Raw genomic sequence first — 22,076 nt, 5'->3', positions numbered from 1 at the left:
AGATGTCATCATTCTCATCATCACTGTGGGTTTGGGTCAAAACTGCTTGGGCTTAAATCACATTCTGCCATTTATTATATTGGTGGTTTAGTCACTCAGTCGCGTCTGACTCTTGCGACCCTATGGGGTGTGGCCTGCCAGGCTCCTCTGTCCCTGGGGATTCTCCAGGCAAGAATCCTGGAGTGGGTTGCCATTTCCTTCTCCAGTGGATCCTCCCGACTTAGGAATTGAACCTGGGTCTCCTGCATTGCAGGCAGATTCTTTACCAACTGAGCTATAAGGGAAGCCCTCGTGGGAGCGAATTTATTACATTGGACCCTGGGATGGACTTTATCTCCTAATCCACAGTTCTGTATCCATCAAGAGGGTCCAAAATGGTACTCATAAGTGTTACTGTCAAGACTAAATGAGGTGATGGATGGCAAAGCTTCTAACAAATATTGTAGGCCTGATGTATGCCAGGCACTATTTTAGGTACTGGGGATCATGGTGAACAAGTGAGTTTCTTTCTTCTTGGACCTCCTGTTCCAGCAGCCTGGTCCTTAGAACATTTTAGGTGCTCAACGAGAGGCTGATAGGAGTGTTAGCTTCCTCATAAAGGACATTGGTACTTCACAGGCTACAAAGTATATTCATGTCCAGTGTGTCTCTAATTTTGTGAGTGGGGTATTTTGTTGTTCAGTCTCTAAGTCGTGTCTGACTCTTTGCAAGCCCATGGACTGTGGCACGCCAGGCTCCCCTGTCCTTCACTATCTCTTGGAGTTTGCTCAAATTCATGTCCATTGAGTCGGTGATGCCATCTCATCATCTCATCCTCAGTCACCCTCTTCTCTTCCTGCCCTCAACCTGTCCCAGCATCCAGGTCTTTTCCAATGAGTCAGCTCTTCGCATCGGGTGGCCAAAGTATTGGAACTTCAACTTCAGCCTCAGTCCTTCCAATGAATATTCAGGATTGATTTCCTTTCGGATTGACAGGTTTAATCTCCTTGCAGTCCAAAGGACTTTTAAGAGTCTTCTCCAGCACTACCGTTCGAAAGTAACAATTTTTTGGTGCTTAGCCTTCTTTGTGGCCCAATACCTTACACCTCTCTGGAAAAACCATAGCTTTGACTATACAGATGGGCCTTTGTGGGCAAGTGATGTCTCTGCTTTTTAATACACTAAGTTTGTCATGGCTTTCCTTCCAAGGTGCAAGCGTCTTTTAATTTCATGGCTGCAGTCACTGTCCACAGTGATTTTGGAGTCCAAGAAGATAAAATCTATCATTTTTTCCACTTTCCCCCCTTCTACTTGCCATGAAGTGATAGGACTGGATGTCATGATCTTAGGTTTTTGAATATTGAGTTTTAAACCAGCTTTTCCTTTCTCCTCTTTCACCCCCATCAAGAAACTCTCTAGTTCCTTTTCACTTTCTGCCGTTAGAGTGGTATCATCTGCATATCTCAGGTTGTTGATATTTCTCCTGGCAATCTTGAGGGGCATATTACAATTGAGGAAACCAAGGATCGATGCCAAGAGAAGTGACTTGCCCTAAATCATGCAGCTAATTAGTGGCAGAAGGGACCTGCCACCCAGATCTGCCTGACCACCAAGCTTCTATTTCTTGATGCAGAAGAGAGAAGTGGTGTGTGTGCATTTGTGCGCAGATAGGAGTGGGTGAACTAGGGAAAGGATACGTCCGATCTCGGTATTCATGGATCATCCAATCTGAATGCTGTGGAGGAGGGGACCTCTCTCCTGGGGCATATGCAGGCCTCCTCCCACCTCCTAGTTAACCTGGGGTCCCCTATTTCTGCATGGCTCCTGTAGGCACTCAGCACAGTATCTGGTGATCCAGTGAATGAATGAGTGCGTGTCATTCTCCCTTTCCCGCCCCCTCCTCTTTCTCTATTTCTGCTTCCCTCCTCCTGGCGGTCTCCCTGCATCCTCTGCCTGCTCCAAGCCAAGCTCAACTTGCTCCCTGGCAAGACTCGACTGGGGAGAGGTGAAGGCTGAGACGCCTTCCAGGAAACGGAGTTATGAAAATGAGCCCCTGGCTGGCTCCAGGGTCACAGACTCAGGAAGAGGGTCTGCTTTGCTGGGGCTCAGAGCCCCAGTCTGGCCAGGACTAGAGGATTATGCAGACGGGGAACATGGCTGGGGAAGGGACCTGTATGGACGAGTGCTATGGATTAAATTATGTCCCCACAGTTGAAGCCCTGACACCAATGTGACTGTATTTGGAGACAGGACTCTTAGGAGGTAATTGAGGAAATTAACTGAGGCCAAAGGGTGGGCTCCTAATCTGACAGGATTGGTAGTTTTATAAGAAGAGGAAAATGCGCTAAGGCTAAATGTGCACACAGCAGGAAGGTGGCTGTCTGCAAGCCAAGAAGAGAGCCCTCACCAGAACCCGACCATGCTGGAACCCTGATCTCACACCTCCAGGCTCCAGAACTGTGCGAGAATAAATGTCTTATGCTCAAACTACCCAGTCTATGGTATTTTCTTATGATAGTCTGAGCAGACTAACACCGCAGGGAAGCCCTCCCCTCCCACCTCAGTCCTCTTTCCCACGTAGTCCTTTCAAGCTCAGAGAGAATCCAGGCCCCAGGCCCAGATCAAGTAGGCGCCTGTCCCAGCCTGTCTCAGGCATGACAGCCCCATTCCCTTTCCTGGCCTGAACTCCAAGTCTTCACAGCTTCCTCTTCCCAACGCATTCCTGCCCAACCCTCAGATCCTTTTTCCTTTTCCTACAAATCTGGTCAGTTACTCCCTGGCTGAAAAGCCTCTGCTGTCTTCCCGTTACCTACAGGAGGAGTCCAAGCAGGTTGCTGTGTGCAGCTGTGCATCATGCAACTTGCACAGCTGTAAGTGGTCCTGAGTTCAAACTCATCCATTCATTCAAGAAGTATTCATTCCTCGGTATTTTCATCTTAGCACCCAAGGCTCTTAATGATCTGGGTCCTGCCTTTTTCCTTTGCTTCCTCTCTCACCTACTACCTTGGGTACCGTATATTTTAGCCACATTAAACATGGTACTTTCATACCTATGTGCTTTATTAAACATGGTACTTTTTATACCTATGTGCTTCACGCAAAATTCATCCATCTGCTTGTCTGAGAGTGCGCAGTAAGTGGAATGGGCACAGGTTTGGAATCTTGTTTCTCTGCCATTTACTACCTGGGTGTATGTGGGCAAGTTAACCTTCTGAGCCTCAGTTTTCTAATCTGTAAAATGGGATTAAACATATATCACGTGCTTCACATTGCACTTAGCACATAGAACACCCCCCCACCCCAGCAAAAGTTGGGTTCCCTTCTTCTTTGCTGTTAAGCTACTTATCCTTGAAGACCTAACTCAATTGTTACCACCTTGGTAACATTGCTCTCATTCTCCCCAGAGGGAAAGTTTATCTTTCCTATTTGTACCCTTCCTGCCAGCCTTGTGTGACACTTATAAGCTCCCTTATAACAGTATTATATTTATCTGCTTTCCTGGGTCACATGAGCAAAGCATGCAGCCAGGAGACATTGCTGCATGAGTTCAAGGTACTGACTTCTAGGCTGGGGGCCTTTAGCAACCCCCACCTCCACCCCAAGCCCTGCTCTGGTTCTAAGCTCTCAGCCTATTGGATGGCATGAGAGTTAAGGACAGGAGTAGAAGGTGGCAGATAGTGGGGTGGGAGTAGGGTGGTTGAGGATGAAGATAAAAGAGCAGAGGTGAGCTGCTTGAGCCTCCTGGGGGAGATGAGTATGGGGGAGGTGACTGGTCAGATGAGATAGGGCTGAGGGTGTTTCAGCCCTCTGGGGAGTTTGCTCGGTAGTCAGAGTGGAGGCACGGGTCAGGGGACTTGGGAATCTGGGTTTTGAGAAACGGTCAGTGGCACAGGGGGTGAGGCTGCCATCCTCCTTTCCCATCAACTCCAGCAGCAGCTGGGCTTTGCTGTGGGTCCAGCCATGTGAGACAGAGGGGAGTGGGGATTGAATGGGACAAAAGTAAGAGGGAGGGCTTTTCTGTAAAGGGGGAGAGGACAGGTTTGGGTGTGGGTGGGTGGAGAAGGCATTGAAATGGAGCAGGACCCTGGGGCCTTCCCAGAACAGGCCTTCCCTAATCTCTGCTTTAGCTCTTCTCTGAAGTACCTAGATAACAGTATTTGATGTACCCTTCCTAAGTTTACAGATGTGGGGGCCCCCCACCAGACGGAAGATGTTAACTACTTGATGACTATGAGCACACAGTGCCAGACCTCCTGGAGCCTAAAGACTGATAAAGTTGACCTTTGTGACATCACCCTGTTCCCTCACCATCAGCCAATCAGAGACTTGTGCATGAACTGATTACATACCCTGACCTCCTTGGCTCATCCAGCTTTTAAAAATGCTTTGCCGAGACCCTTCAGGGCACTCTGGGCTTTTTAGAGCATGAGGCACCCATCTCTTTGCACGGCCCTGCAGTAAATCCCTTCTTTGCTCCAAACTTTAATGTTTTGATTTTTTTGGCCTCACTGGGCATCTGGCACAGGAACCTCTGCTGACAGTATGAAGAGGAGAAAGGTGAGGATGGAGAGAGACACTGGGAGAGGGCAGTGAGGGATAGTGTATGTGTGTAGAGAGAACAAGGAGAAAGTGATGGGGTGGGATGGAACATTGAGAGATATGACACTGGGGGAGGCTTAAGACCCAGGACTGCAAGGCCTGGAACCTGCTGCAGAGGAAACTCCTGGATATCCTCGCCTGGGTATAAAGACCCCTCCCTTCCGGATTCCTGCCTTGGTGGTTGTTCCTCCTCCTTTCTGCACTTGCTGGGCTGGCGGCTCTGCCCATCAGCAAAAGTCAAGTGCTCTATTAAATCCTCCTGGAGGAAAGATAAGCTACATAAATGCAGTAGAGGTCATTACCTTCCGTAGACTCAGTCTGTGGCCAGGGAAGGGGCTGAGAGGAGGCCTTCTGGAACCGCAGTTGGGCAGTGGAAGGGGCGGCAGGGGCTGCTCAATGGTGGGGGGGTCAAGGGCATTGGGAGGGCTCTTCACTTCCTCCAGGCAGCTTTTGCCACTGGTCACATAGCCCGAGCAGAACCAGCAGCTCGCCCCTTTCCAAGGCTCTGCAGGAAAGGGGTGCCCCTGCAGCCCCTCTTGTACCACTTGCTATGGCCTGCCCATCTTGAATCCCTAGCTGCAGCAGGCCTGGAGAGGGCTGGGAGTGGAGCGTTACCCCAGGACTGGAGACAGAACCAGGATGAATGATGGGCCATTGTTCAGGTCGCCAGGGTTGGGCTGGCAGCTTGGGGCTCATCTGGATTCACGGACTCTTCCAGACTTGAGCTGTCCCTGTTTCACCTGCCTCTCCCCACCCTTTGGGAGCCCGAGTGAGACCCTGGAAGCTGGCAGGGATGTCACACGTACTCACCTCAGGCCCTGGCATGCACAAGAGAGCCCGGGCCTCCTATCTTCCTGCCACAGTGGCAGGAAAGAGGTTGGGAAGAAGGAAAACGGGTGTGTTGGACACATGGGGGACACAGAAGAGTTTAAGCAAAGGTTTAAACCTTTGAAGTGGGAGCTGGTGGAGGCTGTGCTGCCATGGCCAGGGGCTGCGAGGGGGCTGTGGCACACGTGGCTATCTCTCAGACCAGCTGCCACCGGCCCAGCCAGGTCCCCTTTTTTGTTCAGGTTTCCATCTCTGAGTGGACAGCCCTGAATGTCTCAGGACCAATTTTTGTGCAAAAACAGACACTTTATTTTCCATGAGGGGAGCTACAAGGCATCCACAGATATATGGGGGAGAGGGGCTCTCTGTGACCTTGAGAACCTTGTCCAGATTCTGTAGTCTCCAGGGTGGGGCAGTGCCTGACCACAGGCTGGGTGGGCTAGTCTCGGCCAGTCCTGCCAGCCCAGGACCGCTTCAGTCTGGTTTGGTTTCCTGGGTTGAAATAATAACCCTTCAGGCCCAACTTTGGCCAAAGATAATGATTCTCTGGCAGGGCCCCCAGCTGGGCGGGGTCAGGCACTGGTCTTTCATAGAGCAAAAGTGGGCTTCTTCCTTGAGCCTCGTCTTGCATTCTCATAGTGTGGTTTCCTTAGGTCTCCAGGTCTGCCAGACAAACAGTTCCAACTTCTTGGGGGTCTTGGTGGAAGTGGGGCAGGAAAGACCGCCCACTTCCCCAAGCCTCTTGGAGGTAGCTGCCCGTTTGCATTCTTGACTCTCTGCTGCCCTCATGTGGCTATGAGGCTAGTTGCCGCCCCAGCAGTGTACAGGGCAGTGTGTGCGTGAGTGTGTGTGTGTGTGTGTGTGTGTGTAGGACTAGCAAGGCTGGGGCTGAGGCAGAACCAGAGAGCTGGCCCTTGTGTCTATTCTAGTGAGCAGGGGTGCTCACTGTCCCCACCTCCAGGTCTGGGTGACACAAGTAGCTCTAGGGCAGCCGTGACACACTTGCTTATGAGAAGCTGAAAGAAGAGATGGAACTGATGCTCATTTTCAATGGAGGGAACTAGACATCAAGATCTTAAGGACAGCTGAATCATCTGTTTTGACCATGAAGGCAAGTTCCCACATGCTTACCTGCCGAACAACCATGACCACGTTGGCCTGTAGAATCCAGGACAGGCGGATCTAGCTCTGTCCTGGGAATAGCAGCTCAAGAAGCTGTCAAGGAAATGGGGAAAGGAACAGATGAGGGAAAGAGAGTCAGTCCATCCCTCCTTTGGTCCTTGTGCACGCGTGCTTGTGTGCTAACTCGCTTCAGTCGTGTCTGATTCTTTGCGACCCTATGGACTGTAGCCCACCAGGCTCCTCTGTCCATGGGATTCTCCAGGCAAGGATACTGGAGTGGATTGCCATGCCTTCCTTCAGGGGGTCTTCCTGAACCAGGAATCGAACCTGCGTCTCCTACACTGTAGGTGTATTCTTTCCTGTTGAACCACTGGGGAGGTCCCTTTGGTCCTCAATCCTTGCCAACCACCTGCTTTCAGGCCAGCCTCTGGCCATGGCCCCTGGGTCCCTACCCAGCACCTACTGTTTGCCGTGAAACGAGGGTCACAGGTCTGTAGCTCAAGCTGCTGTGTTGGTAGTGTCCAGACTGACAGAGTCAGGAGTCTTCAGAGGTTATTTTCATGTGGGGGTCTCAGATGTGGGTCTGCTTCAGAATCATAGGGAGCTTGTTAAGATACCCACAGATGTCCGAGACAGCTGATCCTGTCTGTTGCCTCCTTTTGTTTTTTTAAAGTATCCTTCTAAAACATTTATTTATTTGTCTTTGGCTGCACTGGGTCTTCATTGCTGTGCACGGGCTTTCTCTAGTTGTGGCAAGCAGGGGTTACTCTCTAGTTTCAGTGTGTGGGCTTCTCACTGTGACGGCCTCTTGTTGTAGAGCACAGGCTCTAAAGCGTGGGCTCAGTAGGTGTGGAGCACTGGTTTAGTTTCTCCGTGGCATGTGAAATCTTCTCCGACCAGGGGTCGAACCCCTGTCCCCTGCATTGGCAGGCAGATTCTTCACCACTGGACCACCAGGGAAGTCCTGCTCCTTTAAGGCTGAAGAGACTGAACCCCGGGAGGGAAGCAGGTCTGGCTGAAGGTTGCTGCTGAAGGTCATAGTGAGTTCAAGGGTTTCAACCTGGTACCGTTCTCCTCCAGTCCAGTGGATTGGTCCATCAGTGTGGTAAAAGGCTTCTTGCTCAGGGCAGAGGGGGGATCCTGAGCAAGCCCCTTGGGATGTCTGGGAAGGCACACAGGAAGCTCCCTCCCCTACATCCTTTCTGGGTCCTGCAGCAGAGCACCCACCAGACTGATGACCTGTGAGGCCGGCTGGAGCGTGTCATACTCCGCAAAGAGGTGGCACACATTCTCCTGGGACTCAGTCTGGCTCTTGGCCACAAACCCAAAGATCCTGATGGGAGAGGAGAGCCGGGGTGAGGAGAGCCCAGGGAGGCATGAGACTGGGAGCTGGGGAACTCAGCCCTTCCCCAGCCCAGCACCTCCTTCCTGCCCTTCGCCAACCCAGCACCTTGTCATGATGGGAGCTCTCCTAGCGGGAGGACGTGCCTCCTCCGTCAGACTGGGAGATCCCTGAGTTTAAGATCTGGGTTTCTCTCCTTTGGAATGAGGGCCCCTGAGGACAGGACCTGTGTATTCCCCAGCAGACTGGAGGGTCCCTCCAGACTAAAGCCTGTGCCTCCCCGAGAAGACGGGGCTCCCAGGCTCCTGTCCACCCCATTCAGACTGGTGGCTCCCAGAGGGCCAGGGCCTGTGCTCTCAGCAAACCCATGGGCTCTTAAGGTCAGCATGGGGCCTCCCTCCTTCCCTGACTCCCTCCCTGTGTTGGGTCCGGGCCCTGCCCCAGGGAGACCTCTCATGGTGACTGACTGAGTGGACAGGAAGGCCTTACCTAGAGGGCTTGCAATATTTCTGCCACCTGTGGGAGAGGAACAAAGATAGTCCTGGGTACCGATTCTCCGCTCCATTTCACAGAACTCTGGCTGAGCCCCGCGGGGTGGGAGGAGCCGATAATGGCCAGCTGTGTTTCCTCTATCCCCACCATGCTCCCTCCCTTCATTCTGTTGCTCCTCACCCCTTGAGGTTCAGAGGCTCTGTCTGGGACCCTAGTCCCAGAGTCAGCGGGCAGCTAGACCCTGGCTGGCCTTTTCAGTCTGGCCCAGACTTGAACTTACTTCCGTTGCTCGGGATCCATGCCACAGAATCGGAGGGTGGCAAGGGGGTAATGGCGCCGGAAAAATACCCTGGGAGGAGGCAGGGAGGGAAGGGGAGCTGATGAGAGCCCGTCCCAGTGTCCTGGCCCACCTCCATCGTCTCCAGCTTCCTGTCCTCCAAGAGCCTCCTAGTTCCATGACCCCTGACAACCTGCTGTGACCTTTTCACTGCTGGCCCTGGACACGTGTTTGTATTTCTCTCCTTTCATGAAGGTCATCTGCCTTGTGTCCTATGTATTGGGGTTTTCTACCAACCCACCCAATTGCCCACTTAATGATTGGAGGGTAGAAATTGCTGGAGGAGGACATGGCAACCCACTCCAGTATTCTTGTCTGGAGAACCCCACAGGAAGAAGAGCCTGGTGGGCTACAGTCCATGGGGTCACAAAAAGTCGGACATAACTGAAGCGACTAAGCACGCAATTACTGCTGGTCATCTCTTATTCCTCCAGCCCAGGGCCAGGATCTTGCTGGACTGAATCCCTGAGCCTGGGATGGAGCGATCTCACTGGTCCCCCAGAGTCTGGCCTACAGGAGATGCTCCATCAATGGATACAGATTTAATCAGTGCCCTATGACTGTTGTTAATTCCAAATCCATCAGTCACGATGAAGTGGGGCTTCAGAAAGTAGTCATTGCACTGAGGCCCAGAGAAGGCAGAGAACTTGTCTGGAGTCACTCAGCACATCACTGACCTCACTGGGTGCAGGAGCCTGAACTCCAGCTCTACCACTGCTCCACAGCCACCTCAGCCATCCCCTCCAGCTCACCCTGCCCAGCTCCGCAGCCCCAGGACAAGGGAAGTCCCTTACTTCCTCTGGACGTCAGTCAGGGTGATGCCCTGCTCGGTGACTTTGAAGTGTACCACGGTGGGCGTGGGGAGAACATCCCTCTCCAAGGTGGCCGAGATGGCCTTCTCCACAGCCAGGGCTCCGCTCAGGGTCTCCACGCTCACAGAGCTCAGGTACAGGGCATGGCAACCTGGGGTGGGGGGCGGGTGCAGATACTGCTTTGGGGCCCTGCCAGAATCCACTGGGTGAGTGGAGGTCACCCTGCTCTCCCTCTGCCTAGAACTGGGGAATAGGAATGCCATCCTGTTTGGGGAATCTAGCAGGCTTCCTCTTTGAGCCATCAGGCGGGTGGGTAGGGACTGTGTGGGTGACTGAAATTTGGGGCTAACCCCAGAGGACTTTGGGGTCATCTCTTGTTTGCGTTGCTCTGGCCTCTGGCCCTCCAGCAGGAGGCAAGGACGGGATGCTGCCCTGTGTGTATAGGGGTGTCCAGGCAAACCTTCCTTCTGTCCCATGGCTGGTGCTGCCCCCACCCCTACCCCCGACCCCCAACCGCAGGGCCCTGGCTCCTTGCTGAGAGAAGAGGGAGGAGACGGGAATGGGGAGGGGCCTTTGTGCTCGGGGCACGGAATAGGAGCTGTCAGTCACCCAGGTGCTGACCCGTGCCTGGCCCTTGGATGTGATGAAAAGTGACCCTTCCCATATAGACCGCCCCCAGGACTCAGACCTGACTCTCCACGGAGGATGCCCTCTCCAGGGCCAGGCCCTTCAGACCCAGAGAGAACCTAGTTTATCCATGTGTGCTCCCTGTATGTGGGATGGGCTCTAAGCCTCACCACGCCCGCCCCTCCTCTCCTGCCCCTCTTCCTCCTGGCCTGCTGCCCTCAGCCTCTCATCTCCTGGTTTACAGGCAGAGGGAAGAATGTGGCACCTTGTTAAAGATGGAGAAATAAAGCAGCAATGGGAAACACGTGTGGACCTGCATGTGCCTGCACAGGGCTGGGAGGTGCCCTGGGGCGGGGCACAGCCAAGCCTTCCCCCCACCCTGCCCCCCAACTCACCGGCAGATTTCTTCAGACAGGAGGCCTGGCCATCTGCAGAGGGGTCGGAGGCCCCGTCTCCACCTCCCAATTCTGAGCCAAAGCAAAGGAACAGGCCCCCAGGGGTGGGGTGCAGTCAGTGGACCCCCGTCCTAGGAACAGGCCTCATTCAGCCCTTCAAACGGGTCCCATCTCCGCCCCCACCTTCAGGAAGTGACTTGGCTGAGAAACCAGGTGTGATTCCTGTAATTAGGCAATCGGAGCTGCCCTGGGCTCCCCCAAAGCCTAGCTGGCAAGCTTTTTGATCCCTCCTTCCCCCTCCCGCCTCCGGCCCCTGGACTGCAGCAGTGACCTGGCCTCAGAGGCCCCTGACCTCCTGCTTCTTTCGGACCCTGCCCCAAAGCCAGGCTTTTTTTTTTTTGCAGAAAGCAGGGAGGCTCTCGCCATCACCACACCCGCGGCTCCCTTGGCCTTGACTCCTCTCCCTGAACCCCCCCAGCTCTCCTGCACACCCTGAGATGTGGGGGCACCTGGTGTTGTGCTGGGCTGTAAGCTCTGGAGAGGGCTCCCTGACTTGGGCTGGAGGTTTGACTCTGTGCCCTTGAGGAAGTTACTTAATGCCTCGAATCTTCCTTTTCTTTCTTTCTCCCCAAATTTCACCCATTGATCATTTGTTCTCATAATCCTCTTCCTTGGGGTTCATGAAACAGCTGTCTGTACCTTTGTGCTCTGTTAGCTCCCTGAACACTTTGGAACAAGACAGTAAGGGAGACTTGGGTTCAGATTCGACCCTTCCTTTTCTTATCTGTGAAATGGGGACAGCAACAGCAGTGACTATTTCACAGGGTTGGAGTGAGATGTGAATGGAGGAGGGGACGCCCAGTAAATGTTGGAAAGTGAAGTCACTCAGTCGTGTCCGACTTTTTGCGACCCCATGGACTGTAGCCTACCAGTAAATGTTGGACCTGGAAGTAAAAACCAAACCTGGCCGAATGGGCAGATTTATGCTTCTTTTCTCCTCTCCAAAACAGAGCTGCTATTTCTCAAACATCAACTCAGTACCAGGCGTTGTGCCAAAAGCCTTGCCTGAGCTTTTTCATTTCACCCCCTACTCAGCCTAGAAGTAGGTGTGATGCTAACTGTGCCCATTTCATAGATGAGGAAACAGAGGCTCAGTGAGGTTGACCTTCTCAGATGCTCATAGCTAGGAGGTGGAGATGCGGACAGACTCCAGAGCACGCACTTTTCACTGGGACACTAACATGATCCCTAAGTAAGGTGAGAGGTGACCCCTGAGAATGAACAGGTGCGGAGCCCCAGCCCACCTTTCTGCGGGATGACGAGTTTGCAGGGCAGGGCCAGGGCCATGATGGAGTGCTGGCACACGAAGGCAGAGAGGCTCCCTGTGAGGAAACAGAAGCCGTGCATCAGGAGCCTTCCCCAGGCCACCTACCCTGCCTGGAAGGGGCCTGAGGGCTGGAGAGGCTCAGCTCACCGAAGTAGGGTTCCTCGTCTGCTCCCTTGAGATGCACCCCTTTGGCGGAAGACTCGATGAGGAAGTGGCGAATGAGGTCACTGCTGTCCTCGCCTAGTCAGAGAAAGCATGTGGATGGAAGTGCAACCTGTTTCCTGACCCGCCTCTTCCAGTCCATCCAGAGGTTAACTTGTCCATCCCCCTGCCTCTGGGTGGGACTGCAGGTAGGTATCCTATCCTCGAGGTCTCCCATGAAGGAGGTGCCGACTACGTTTTTGCTCAAAGCCTTGTGTCCAGTAGGACACAACTGAGTGACTTAGTATGCACACGTGCAATTCTTTTTTCAGGAGACCTTTTGGTTTCAATAACTCTTGGGCTGGGTTTCCCGCTCCCCCTTCTTACTCCCTCCCAGGTGCTATCATTCTCCATCATATGGTCCCTGCTGGCGCCAGGCTGGCCTTGGGAGGGGGCACCACGCCCCTGGCCTCTTCTCCACCAGCCCACAGCTTCCTGCTTTCTTGGGACTCCTTGGCAGGTCTTCCTTGATAACTAACGCTGCCCAGAGGTCACTTTCTTATTTGAACAGAGAGGTGTGGTGTAGAGAATGTGGACTTGGGGTTTTTATCCTCTTTCTCTATTACTTGCTGGTTCAGGGGTCATTAACTCCCTCTGGGAGTTGTCAGTTCCCTTATCCATTCCTTGTGTAAGAGCTACAATCCTGGGCCTTCGATGAAGGGCTGTGGCCCAGGAACCCTGTAATGCAATGGTCTGTTCCTGTCTCTGGCCTCAGTGAGGTTTCACTGGTGCCTTGCACAGTGTCTGGGGTAGGGTGCTCCATCCACGTGTGCTGAGTGCAAGACCACAGGGGCTAAGCTAGCATGCACGCCATTGTTGTGTAGTCCCTCAGTTGTTTCCAACTCTTTGCGACACCATGGGCTGTAGCCCACTAGGCTCCTCTGTCCGTGGAATTTTTCAGGCAAGAATACTGGGAGTGGGTTGCCATTTCCTTTTCCAGGGGATCTTCCCAGGGATTGAACACAGGTCTCCACGTCTCCTGCATTGCAGGTGGATTCTTTACCACTGAGCCACTGGGGAAGCTCATAAAGCCCAGTATTTACTTAATAAAAATAAATTGAATTCATGGAGGAAAAAAAGTCAAACTTTATAAACTTGATATAAAATGTTACTAGTTACTTCTTATTTGAGAAAACCAGACCAAACCAAAAGGGTCTCATTTTCACACGTTATTACTACATTACATTCCTTTGTGAGAAAGCCGGTCTGGACAGAGGTGGATACCAGAAGAGCGCAGGCTGGAGGGGGTCTGGGACCTTCCTCTTCTTCCCACCGGAGGGTAGAGCAAGGAGTCTGGGGACTTGGGGAGCCTCAGTGCCGGGACACCAAGGTCCATCCTCCCAGGAGTCATTATGGGAATGGCCCAAGGTTACCCCCAAGTGAGCGGCAGAGCTGGGACTGGAACCCACCACACCCAGGTGCCTCTAAGAGGCCTTGATCGAATACACAGACAGCCTACCTGGTCGGCTCTGGGCAGGTGTGGGGGCCTCCTGCACCTTCAGGGCAAGGCCGAAGGAGCCCCGGTATGAAGAACTGTCCCGCACGATGAAAGCCCCCGGCTCCTCCTTCCTCAGCAGCTCGATGGCTGGAACAATCCTTGAGTCAGAGAGAGTCACCACCCCACCGGGATACCCTCCCTGCCTCAGCCCAATTGGGTCCTCATAGAGCAGATGGTACAGAATTGCCTTTGGTCCCCAGGAAGTCCTTTCTGTTGTCTAACCTCCACCATTCCTGCTACAGTCTTTATTTGCTTGGGTCATGGGGTTTGCAGCACACCCCCTTCCCTGGACTTGCAATTTGCCATTCTGTTCCCTCCTCTACATGAACCCAGGGCCCCATCTGCCCGATGTGGGGTGCCGGGATCCAGACCTGATTCCTGGGTCACTCAGTCCCTGAATCAGGGCTTCATTTTACCTTGCTCTCGGGAGATGCTTGGCTTAAACCAGTATTTAGATGTGTCCATCACAAACTTCATGGTGGGCTGCATGTCCCTGGCAGGACCTGGAGACAGACAGGGAAGGAGAACCCTGTAGGCCGGATAGAGGGGAACTGAGAGACCCTCCCCTTTCTCTGCCCAGCGGTCCCATTCAACCCATCCTCCCCTATCCCTACTCCGTTGTATCTCCAGCTCCCTAAAGGGGCAAAGTCCATCAGAAGAATCCCAGGGCTTTGTGCCATCTAGGAATCTACCCTTGTATCCTTGGTAACAGATCACAAACAAATAGATTAAAAATTCAATGAGAAACAGTTTCTCAAATTGAATATTATGCAGTAGAGACAGAAACGGGATAAATAAAAGACTCTGAGATGCATCATTTGCTTGACTTTACATTTTTCTTCCCCTTTAATAATCCTATGAGTTTCTTGGTGGTGGTGGGGATATTCAGTTTGCAAAAGAAAATGAAGAAAAGGAGAAAGGAAAGGAAGACAGCAGATCTGGGTAGAAGAGCATCCAGGAGTCCGGAGATGGAGTCGGATTCTGATCTGAGATGGCTCTTTCCCTCCTGAAACCCAGAGGTAACTGAGTGAACCAGAAATCCTGTGAGGGTCTGTAATGCTCCAACAACTCGGAAATGAAACTGAATCTTGTCTTGAGAATAGTTGGTGGAATTTGCTAAGATCCCAGGGATAATGTGTGATTATCTGGGAATCACCAACCCTGGATGGGGATATTACCAGGCCAAATAAATGTGCTCTTTGAGATGTGAAAATTCCACCCACCCCATTTCCCTGGGTCCCTAATGGTTGGATGACATCACCGACTCAATGGACATGAGTTAGAGCAAACTCTGGGAGACGGTGAAGGACAAGGAAGCCTGGCTGCAATTCATGGGGTCACAAAGAGGTGGACTCGACATAGTGACTGAACAACAACAAAGGCAGAGAGCAGTGGTTCTCGGTTTCAGCATCTTGAAAAGGTGTGTTACTGCCAGTTGAGAATAACTCATCTTAAAAAATGTACTGATATCTGCAAACGATTTGTCCTAGGAAAATGTTCAAAGGCATGCTTGTCACCTCATTTTCTCTTGTTCTCATTGACATGGCTTCGTGGGTGGGAGCGAGCAGCGGGCTAGAGTGAGCATTTCACACCCCCCAGGAGTACCTTGATGTCTGTGGCCATGTGAGGGCTGAGAGCCCGGGAAGGAGATGACTGAGCCATAGGCAAGCAGGCCTCCTGTCCTTGGGGCTCAGTGGGGGGCTCTGCTCCTGGGAGAGAGAGACCCCAGGGTGCTAAGGATTAGCCTGTGTTTACTGCTCTGGGCTCTGGTTGGCTTTGTTCTTTTTGGATGCCTGTAGTTCATGACTACAGGGAGGAGGGTGGTTGCTGTTTTGTGGTTTTTAGCTGTCTGAGTTGGAATGCATTGTCTCCGTTACCCTGTCCTGCCCCGTCTGTGTTCGTCATCCGCCAACGTCAGAGTTAGGACTGACTCTCCCTCTCCTGGGTTAGTCACCCAGCCTGCTGCTTCCATATCCTGAGGGTCTCCTGGCTCTGTCTGCTCTCCTCCACCCTCTGCCTCGCCCTGGACCACTTTGTGATGAAAACCCAAACAGAACCAAATAAAAACTGCTCTCCCTGCCAGGCCAGGCCCTGCAATTCATCTGCCGCGCAGCTGCCAGAGTGATGGATTGAGCATGCGCCTCTGAGTCCATCACTCTCCGGTTTGAGAGTCTCAGAGGGTATATCAGTCCTGGGTGTTCTTTGGAAGGACTGATGCTAAAGCTGAAACTCCAATACTTTGGCCACCTCATGCGAAGAGTTGACTCATTGTAAAAGACTGATGCTGGGAGGGATTGGGGGCAGGAGGAGAAGGGGATGACAGAGGATGAGATGGCTGGATGGCATTACTGACTCGATGGACAAGAGTTTGAGTGAACCCCAGGAGTTGGTGATGGACAGGGAGGCCTGGTGTGCTGCAATTCATGGGGTTGCAAAGGGTCGGACGCGACTGAGTGACTGAACTGAACTGAGGGTCTCCTGGTCCCTAAAGGGTAAAGTTTACTCTTCAGCTTGGTGTTCATGGTCTTTCCCAATCTGGCCCCAGATTACTCCCAATGACCTCACCCTGCACAGCCCAACATCCAAGTCATTTCCTAAACATGCCATGTGCTTCTACATCTTCATACCTCTGACCTGGCTGTTCCCTCTGCTGGGGCAGCCCTTCCTCTGCTGCTCTGGCCATGAACTTTTGATCCACTTTTTGGCCTCCCCACTTCTCCAGGTAAAAAGGCTCACTCCTTCCTCTGTAGCCTCACAAGACTCAGAACATCTTTTTACTTCTGTGTTTATCCTACTCTGCAGTAACCCTTTGGGTTTTCCCCCTCTCTTTCTAGACTGTGTTCCTACTAAGTGGCACAGTGCTTGGCACACAGTAGGTACTTAATCAGTGTATTGACCCACTCTTGAAGAAATGCATTGGTGCTTTGCCTGTTCTCCATTAGCCAAACCTTACAAAGCGAGAGGTATTGACTGGTTTACAACTTACCCTCCGGGGATGCGGTGGGAGGGGCTTCTGGCAGGGTCTGGCTGTGGCTCCTGGTGGCTGGACAGGGCGTGCTGGAAGAAGTATCCCCAGGGCGGACAAAGTCCTGGGGTCCTGGGGTCCTCTGGGATGGGGGAGATCCTGGCTCTGGGAAACCGTTGATCAGCACAATGGGTATGTCCGTCATGGAGTTAGTGATGGATGGTGGGCAACTGCTGGCATGTTCCTTGGCCAGTGGTGGGGAGCGGGTTGCTCTGGGCTGGCCCATGCTTGGGGTGGCGTTGCTGGGGACCTGGAGGTCACTGGCTCTCGTATACAGGGACACTGGACCAAGGTTGTGGAGGCTGGAGGAAGAGCTGCTGGGGCTTTCCAAGGATCTAGAAGATGACTGATGGCTGGAGATGCTGGAGTGGAGGAGGGACTGGCTGCTGTGAGGGGAGAGAGCAGCAGGAAGGCAGAGTGTTAGGAGGTGGGAGTGGACTGTCTGGGGCCAGAGCTGGGCTCTGGAATTTAGTGATGTAGGTGCCCGTGGCTTTGGTCAGAGAACTGTATACTTCGCCCATCCACCCCCAACCCCGTCCCCAGAGCCCATCTGAGCCCTAAGGGATGCTGATGGATATAGGAGTGTACCTGCAATGTAGGGTCTGTGGTCAATTAAAGTAGCCAATGAGCTGCCCCCTGCAAGGGACTCTATTCCCTCTGCCTTCCAAGCCATCCAACTGAGTTGTCATACCAGCCATCCTCCCTACCCCCCATCCCCAAGCATTCCCAAGAGTCCGGCACACAGGCTGGACCTGGGCTGGACTATGTTCATGACTGATGCAGAGGGAATTCTCCAGCTGGAGGAAGAGAAAGAGGCCAGTTCCGCAGCCAGCCAGGCTTCTCCCTGAGCTCAGAGGCCCATGCCAACGCATGGCTGTGGAATCCCAGTCTCCTTGCCAGGGACTGCCTGGGCACAGTGGCTTTGGAGCTGGTATGGGGGACAGAGGTCCTGTGGTTTGGTTTTCCAGGGCAAGATGGGTGAGTGTGTGACTCTACTCAGAAGCCTGCAGAGAACTGCGCTGGGGCGATTGTGAATAATGCCCCGCCAGATTTGCTTCCTTCCTGCTAGGTTTAGCCAGGAACAAAGATGAAGGAAGCTTTTCCCAGACCCTCGATTCTGTTTATATTCTGTGTTTTAGTTTTGTTTTTTTTTTTAAATCTTCCTACAGATGGGCTGTAGGAGGGCTGGACAGGATACAGGTGAGCCTCATTAATGCAGTAGTTCTTTTCCCAGGAGGTAAATAGAAGTCAAGATTTTCCTATATTGAATGATATTCTAAATGCTTGAGGAAAGCTTGAGAGCCAAATGGCATAAAAGAGAACATTCATTTTTATTTTTGGTACAGTCCCAGATTTTGCTCAGAAAGAGCGGGATGTCTGATTTAGGGGGTGTGTGTGTGTGTGTGTGTGTGTGTGTGTGTGTGTGATGAAGGCAGCATCAGAAGCTGTAGTGGGAGTTACCTACCTCCCAAATACATAGCTGGCATCAGACGCCGGGCTGCCTGACAGCATGGAGGCTCTGCTGCTCAGCTGTGGGCCCTGGCCCCCCAGCCCCTTCTCCAAGCTTGGGGAAGCCACCAGTGGGGAGCCCAGGCCGTGGGGGCCAGATGAGGCCTTGCTCCCCATGCCAGGAATGGAGATGCTGGGAGATGTTGGGGGGCGAGAGGAGGGAACTGCCGAGGGGGGAGCGGGGTGCTGGTGCCCCCTGCCCTGGCTCCCAGAGAAGATGAGGCTCTCGCTGCTGCTTCGAGTCTCTCGGGGGAGGTCTCTGGAAAGGAGGAGGCCGCCAGTGCGTGGGGAGCCGAAGGGTGGGGTGACAGATGGGCTGCAGCAGCTCCGCGGGCCATCGTGGCACCTTGACCTGGTGGAGGTCACCTCGATGTACTTTATATCTTTGGGGAGAGAAGCAGAGCATTGGTGAAACCAGGGAGCTTAGACTCGCAGAACAAGGATGCTGGAAGAGTCCTCAAGACCATCTGGTCTCTTCTTTCTTAGAGAGTGCTGTGCTGTGCTTAGTCATTCAGTCGTGTCTGACTCTTTGCGACCCCATGAACTGTAGCCTACCAGAGGAGCCTAGTGGGCTACAGTCCATGGGAACTTCTCCAGGCAAGAATACTGGAGTGGGTTGCTGTGTCCAGGTGTCCCGCATTGCAGGCAGATTCTTTACAGTCTGAGGTACCAGGTAAGCCCATATATATGTGGGCTTCCTAGATGGTGCTTGTGGTGAAGAACCTTCCCGCCAATGCAGGAGACATTAAGAGACGTGGGTTCAATCCCTGGGTTGGGAAGATCCCCTGGAGGAGGGCACAGCAACCCACTCCAGTATTCTTGCCTGGGGGATCCAATGGACAGAGAAGGCTGGCAGGCTACAGTCCTTGGGGTCACAAAGAGTGGGACATGACTGAAGCGACTTAGCACGCATATATTAAAAAAATTTGGCTGTGCCCCAAGGCATGTAGGATCTTAGTGCCCCAACCAGGGATCAAGCCCATGTAACCTGCAGTGGAAGTGTGGAGTCTTAACCACTGGACCACCACCCTTTCTTATACAGATGAGGAAACTGAGGCCCAGGGAGATGTTTGTTGGAATCAGGATCAGCCTCCAGCTTCACCTTCAGGGACCAGTTTCAATGTTACCCTCTCTGTGACAACTGCCCGTGGGTGGAGAGACAGTGACACGGACATGGGCTTTGGAGTCAGACAGACCTGGGTTTCAAATCTGGCTCTGCCCCTTGCTCTCTGAGAGCTTGGCGAAGTGACTTGACCACCTAGAGCCTCAGTTTCCAGGCCTGTAGAATTGGGTGGCTATACCCAGCCTCTTGGTGTTACAGTAAGGATGAACTGAGATGAAGGTAGGTGGCACAGCACAGCGTCTGGCACATAGAAAGCCTTTTAAAGCTGAGAGATCCTCTCCTTTGTGTGTGTTCCACTCCCCAGCTGGAATGACTGCACTGGTCACATCTTGAGATGCCTCTATTACTCAGGCTGGTGAAAGCGGTTTCTATGTCTGTGCCTGCAACGGAGGCAGGGATTCTCAAGCTTGGTTGCATGCTAGAATTACCAGATGAGCTTCGAAAAGTCCTAAAACTCAGGCTCCATCTGGTGCCAATTAGATCAGAACCTCCAGGGGTGCGCCCAGGCCCTCAGGGTGTTCGCTTAGCTCCCTAGGTGTTTTCACCGTGTACTGGACTGCACCACTGTGGTCCCCGGCCCAGCAGCACCCCTTCACCAGGGAGCTGGGAGATTGTGCAGAATCTCCGGCTCCACCCTAGGCCTACCGAATCAGAATCTGCATTTTAGCAAAATCCCAGGGGAGCTGTGTGCACCTTGGAGTTTGACAAGTCAGCGTTAGGGTTCACTTGCGTGCCAGAACTCCCTGGGGGCAGGGCTTGCCTGCCTTACTGAGCTGTAGACTCTTAGCACCTGAGGCTGCTGACTCACTCATGCTCTTTCATTCCCTAGTGGGGACACCTAGGACTCTTGTTCCTCCCTGGAGTGGGGTGCCCTCTGGTTCTGCCCATGGGGGGATGGGTACCTCTCCTCCTGACTTTGGGGAGGGGAGCTGTTCTTGGTGCTGTTCTGGGAAAGGAAATGAACGAAGGGGGTCATTGAGCTGCTCCCTTCTAGAGGGTCGTGAGTCCTGCCTCTGGTTTCCCAGGATGAAGACTAGGGCAGAGTCATGGGAAACTGTACACTTAACTCCCATCTGCCAGCCTCCCACCCCCCTGGGCTCTGGTGCATGCACTATCCCCCCTCACCACCCCCGAAGTCCCTGCCTGCCCTAGCCCGCTCTGGGGTAGGACCTTCTGGCTCAGGACCTTCTAGCCCTGCTCATGGTTACTGCCTCTGTCTGAGCCTGCTTGGGCTGGGTAGGGGTGGAGGATTGCATCAGATGGAGAGGGGAGGCTGGCAGGTCGACCTGGGCATGCTGTCCCAGGGGGTGGAGGAACAGGCCTGGCTTTGTCGACAAACAAACCTAGGTGTGAGTCTAGGCTTTGCCACTTTCCCGCCAAGAATCATCAGGTAATTTTCCTAACTGCTCTGAGCCTCAGTTTCCTCATCTGTAAAGTGAGGATCTATGGTCCATGGTGGGCTTCAAAGAGCGTCTCCTGCCCGCCTGTTTTTGGGGGACAGTATTGGCCAGTTGGCTAATACTCTGGCTAAGGTGAGGGTCCCACTGATGAGGGCAAGAGAATATTTGGTACAATGTATTGTGGGCTCTGAAAGGGAAGTTTTGGACTGGGGTAGATTCTTCTGCAAGGTTGGCAAGCACGACTTTTTTTTTTTTTTAAATAGGTCTTTATAGTATTTATGGGCTTCCCTGGTGGCTCAGATGGTAAAGAATCTGCCTGCAATGAAGAAAACCCAGGTTCGATCCCTGGGTTAGGAAGATCCCCTGGAGAAGGGAACGGGTACCCACTCCAATACTCTTGCCTGGAGAATTCCATGGACAGAGGAGCCTGGTGGGCTACAGTCCATGGGGTCACAAAGAGTTGGAGACAGCTGAGTGACTAACACTTTCACTTTCACAGTGTTTATGCTCATAATCCTTTCAAACCTCAAGACTGCCCTTATGCCCAGTGCCAGCAGGCCCGCTTTTACAGTGCATGAAACTGAGGCTCGGAGAAATGTAAGGGTAGAGCTAAGATTTACGGCCCCTTTTAAAACAAAGGCTGGTATTTACTGAGCATTGTGGGCTAGCACTGCCACAGGCATATTCCCTGTGTTAGCTCATTTAACTCGCATGACAACTTGACTGAGGTAGGAAACATTCTTAATTCCACGTCAGATGAGAAGTCAAGGCTCACAAAGATTGAGGAGGGACTCCCCTGGTGGCCCAGTAGCTAAGATTCCACGCTCACAATGCAGGGCCCTAGATCCCACAGGCCACAGTTAAAGATCCCATATGCCGCAGTGGAGATCGAAGGTCCAGCGTGCTGCAACTAAGAGCAGCCAAACAAATACATGAATAATGTTACAGAAAGGGTTGAGGAAACTGATCCCTGCTCCTGCACTCTGTCTGCAGGGAGCTCTTCCACGGAGACAGGCTCCTCAGGACCCTTTGCCAAGGCCTTACCGGTAAGTAGGAGCTCAGCGGCTTTGGGGAGGGTCTCCCGGCCTGGTGAAGAGAGACCAAAGGCCTAGCTGAGGGACTGAGAAAGAGCAAGCAGACTCGGGCAGGAAGGGAGGGAGGAGTCCTGGAGCTGTGAGTCACTCCCGCTGCTGTAGCCTGGCCTCGAGGTGGATGTGGCTGGGGTGGCGGGGCCCCCACCCCATCACCTGCGTGCACTTGCTGTTTACAGGCCCGTGGGGCAAGTCTGAGCAGTGCTGGGTGGATGCAGGCGCCGGCACCAGGCCGGGTGGGTGGAGGGGGGCCGGTGTGGGTGGGGGGCGGACAGACGTTTATTAGACACCCTTCACTCAGGATTGGCAAAACTGCCTTGCCTGGCAGAAATTCTGGAAAATAAAATAGAGGTCTGTTCCAAGGATGGG

General features: G+C 53.1%; 1 protein-coding gene across 1 annotated transcript in view; it reads right to left on the bottom strand.

Annotated features, from left to right (window-relative positions):
• Positions 1 to 7,203: 7,203 nt before the first annotated feature.
• Positions 7,204 to 22,076, bottom strand: part of TNS4 (tensin 4) — a 22,075-nt gene continuing 7,202 nt past the window's right edge. The window contains exons 3-13 of the mRNA XM_010842603.1: positions 18,050 to 18,476; positions 16,546 to 16,970; positions 13,976 to 14,062; positions 13,521 to 13,646; positions 12,008 to 12,100; positions 11,838 to 11,915; positions 10,534 to 10,605; positions 9,494 to 9,662; positions 8,643 to 8,711; positions 8,360 to 8,386; positions 7,204 to 7,861 (exon numbers count right to left, since the gene is read on the bottom strand). Of these exons, the coding sequence (XP_010840905.1) occupies positions 7,720 to 7,861; positions 8,360 to 8,386; positions 8,643 to 8,711; positions 9,494 to 9,662; positions 10,534 to 10,605; positions 11,838 to 11,915; positions 12,008 to 12,100; positions 13,521 to 13,646; positions 13,976 to 14,062; positions 16,546 to 16,970; positions 18,050 to 18,476 (1,715 nt within the window). The 3' untranslated portion in view covers positions 7,204 to 7,719. The remainder of the gene's footprint in view (positions 7,862 to 8,359; positions 8,387 to 8,642; positions 8,712 to 9,493; positions 9,663 to 10,533; positions 10,606 to 11,837; positions 11,916 to 12,007; positions 12,101 to 13,520; positions 13,647 to 13,975; positions 14,063 to 16,545; positions 16,971 to 18,049; positions 18,477 to 22,076) is intronic.

The sequence above is a fragment of the Bison bison genome, unplaced genomic scaffold, assembly GCF_000754665.1.
Source record: "Bison bison bison isolate TAMUID 2011002044 unplaced genomic scaffold, Bison_UMD1.0 scf7180017864180, whole genome shotgun sequence".
Lineage (NCBI taxonomy): Eukaryota > Metazoa > Chordata > Mammalia > Artiodactyla > Bovidae > Bison > Bison bison.
Note: the sequence above shows the minus strand (reverse complement) of the source record. Positions and strands in the feature narration are given on the sequence as shown.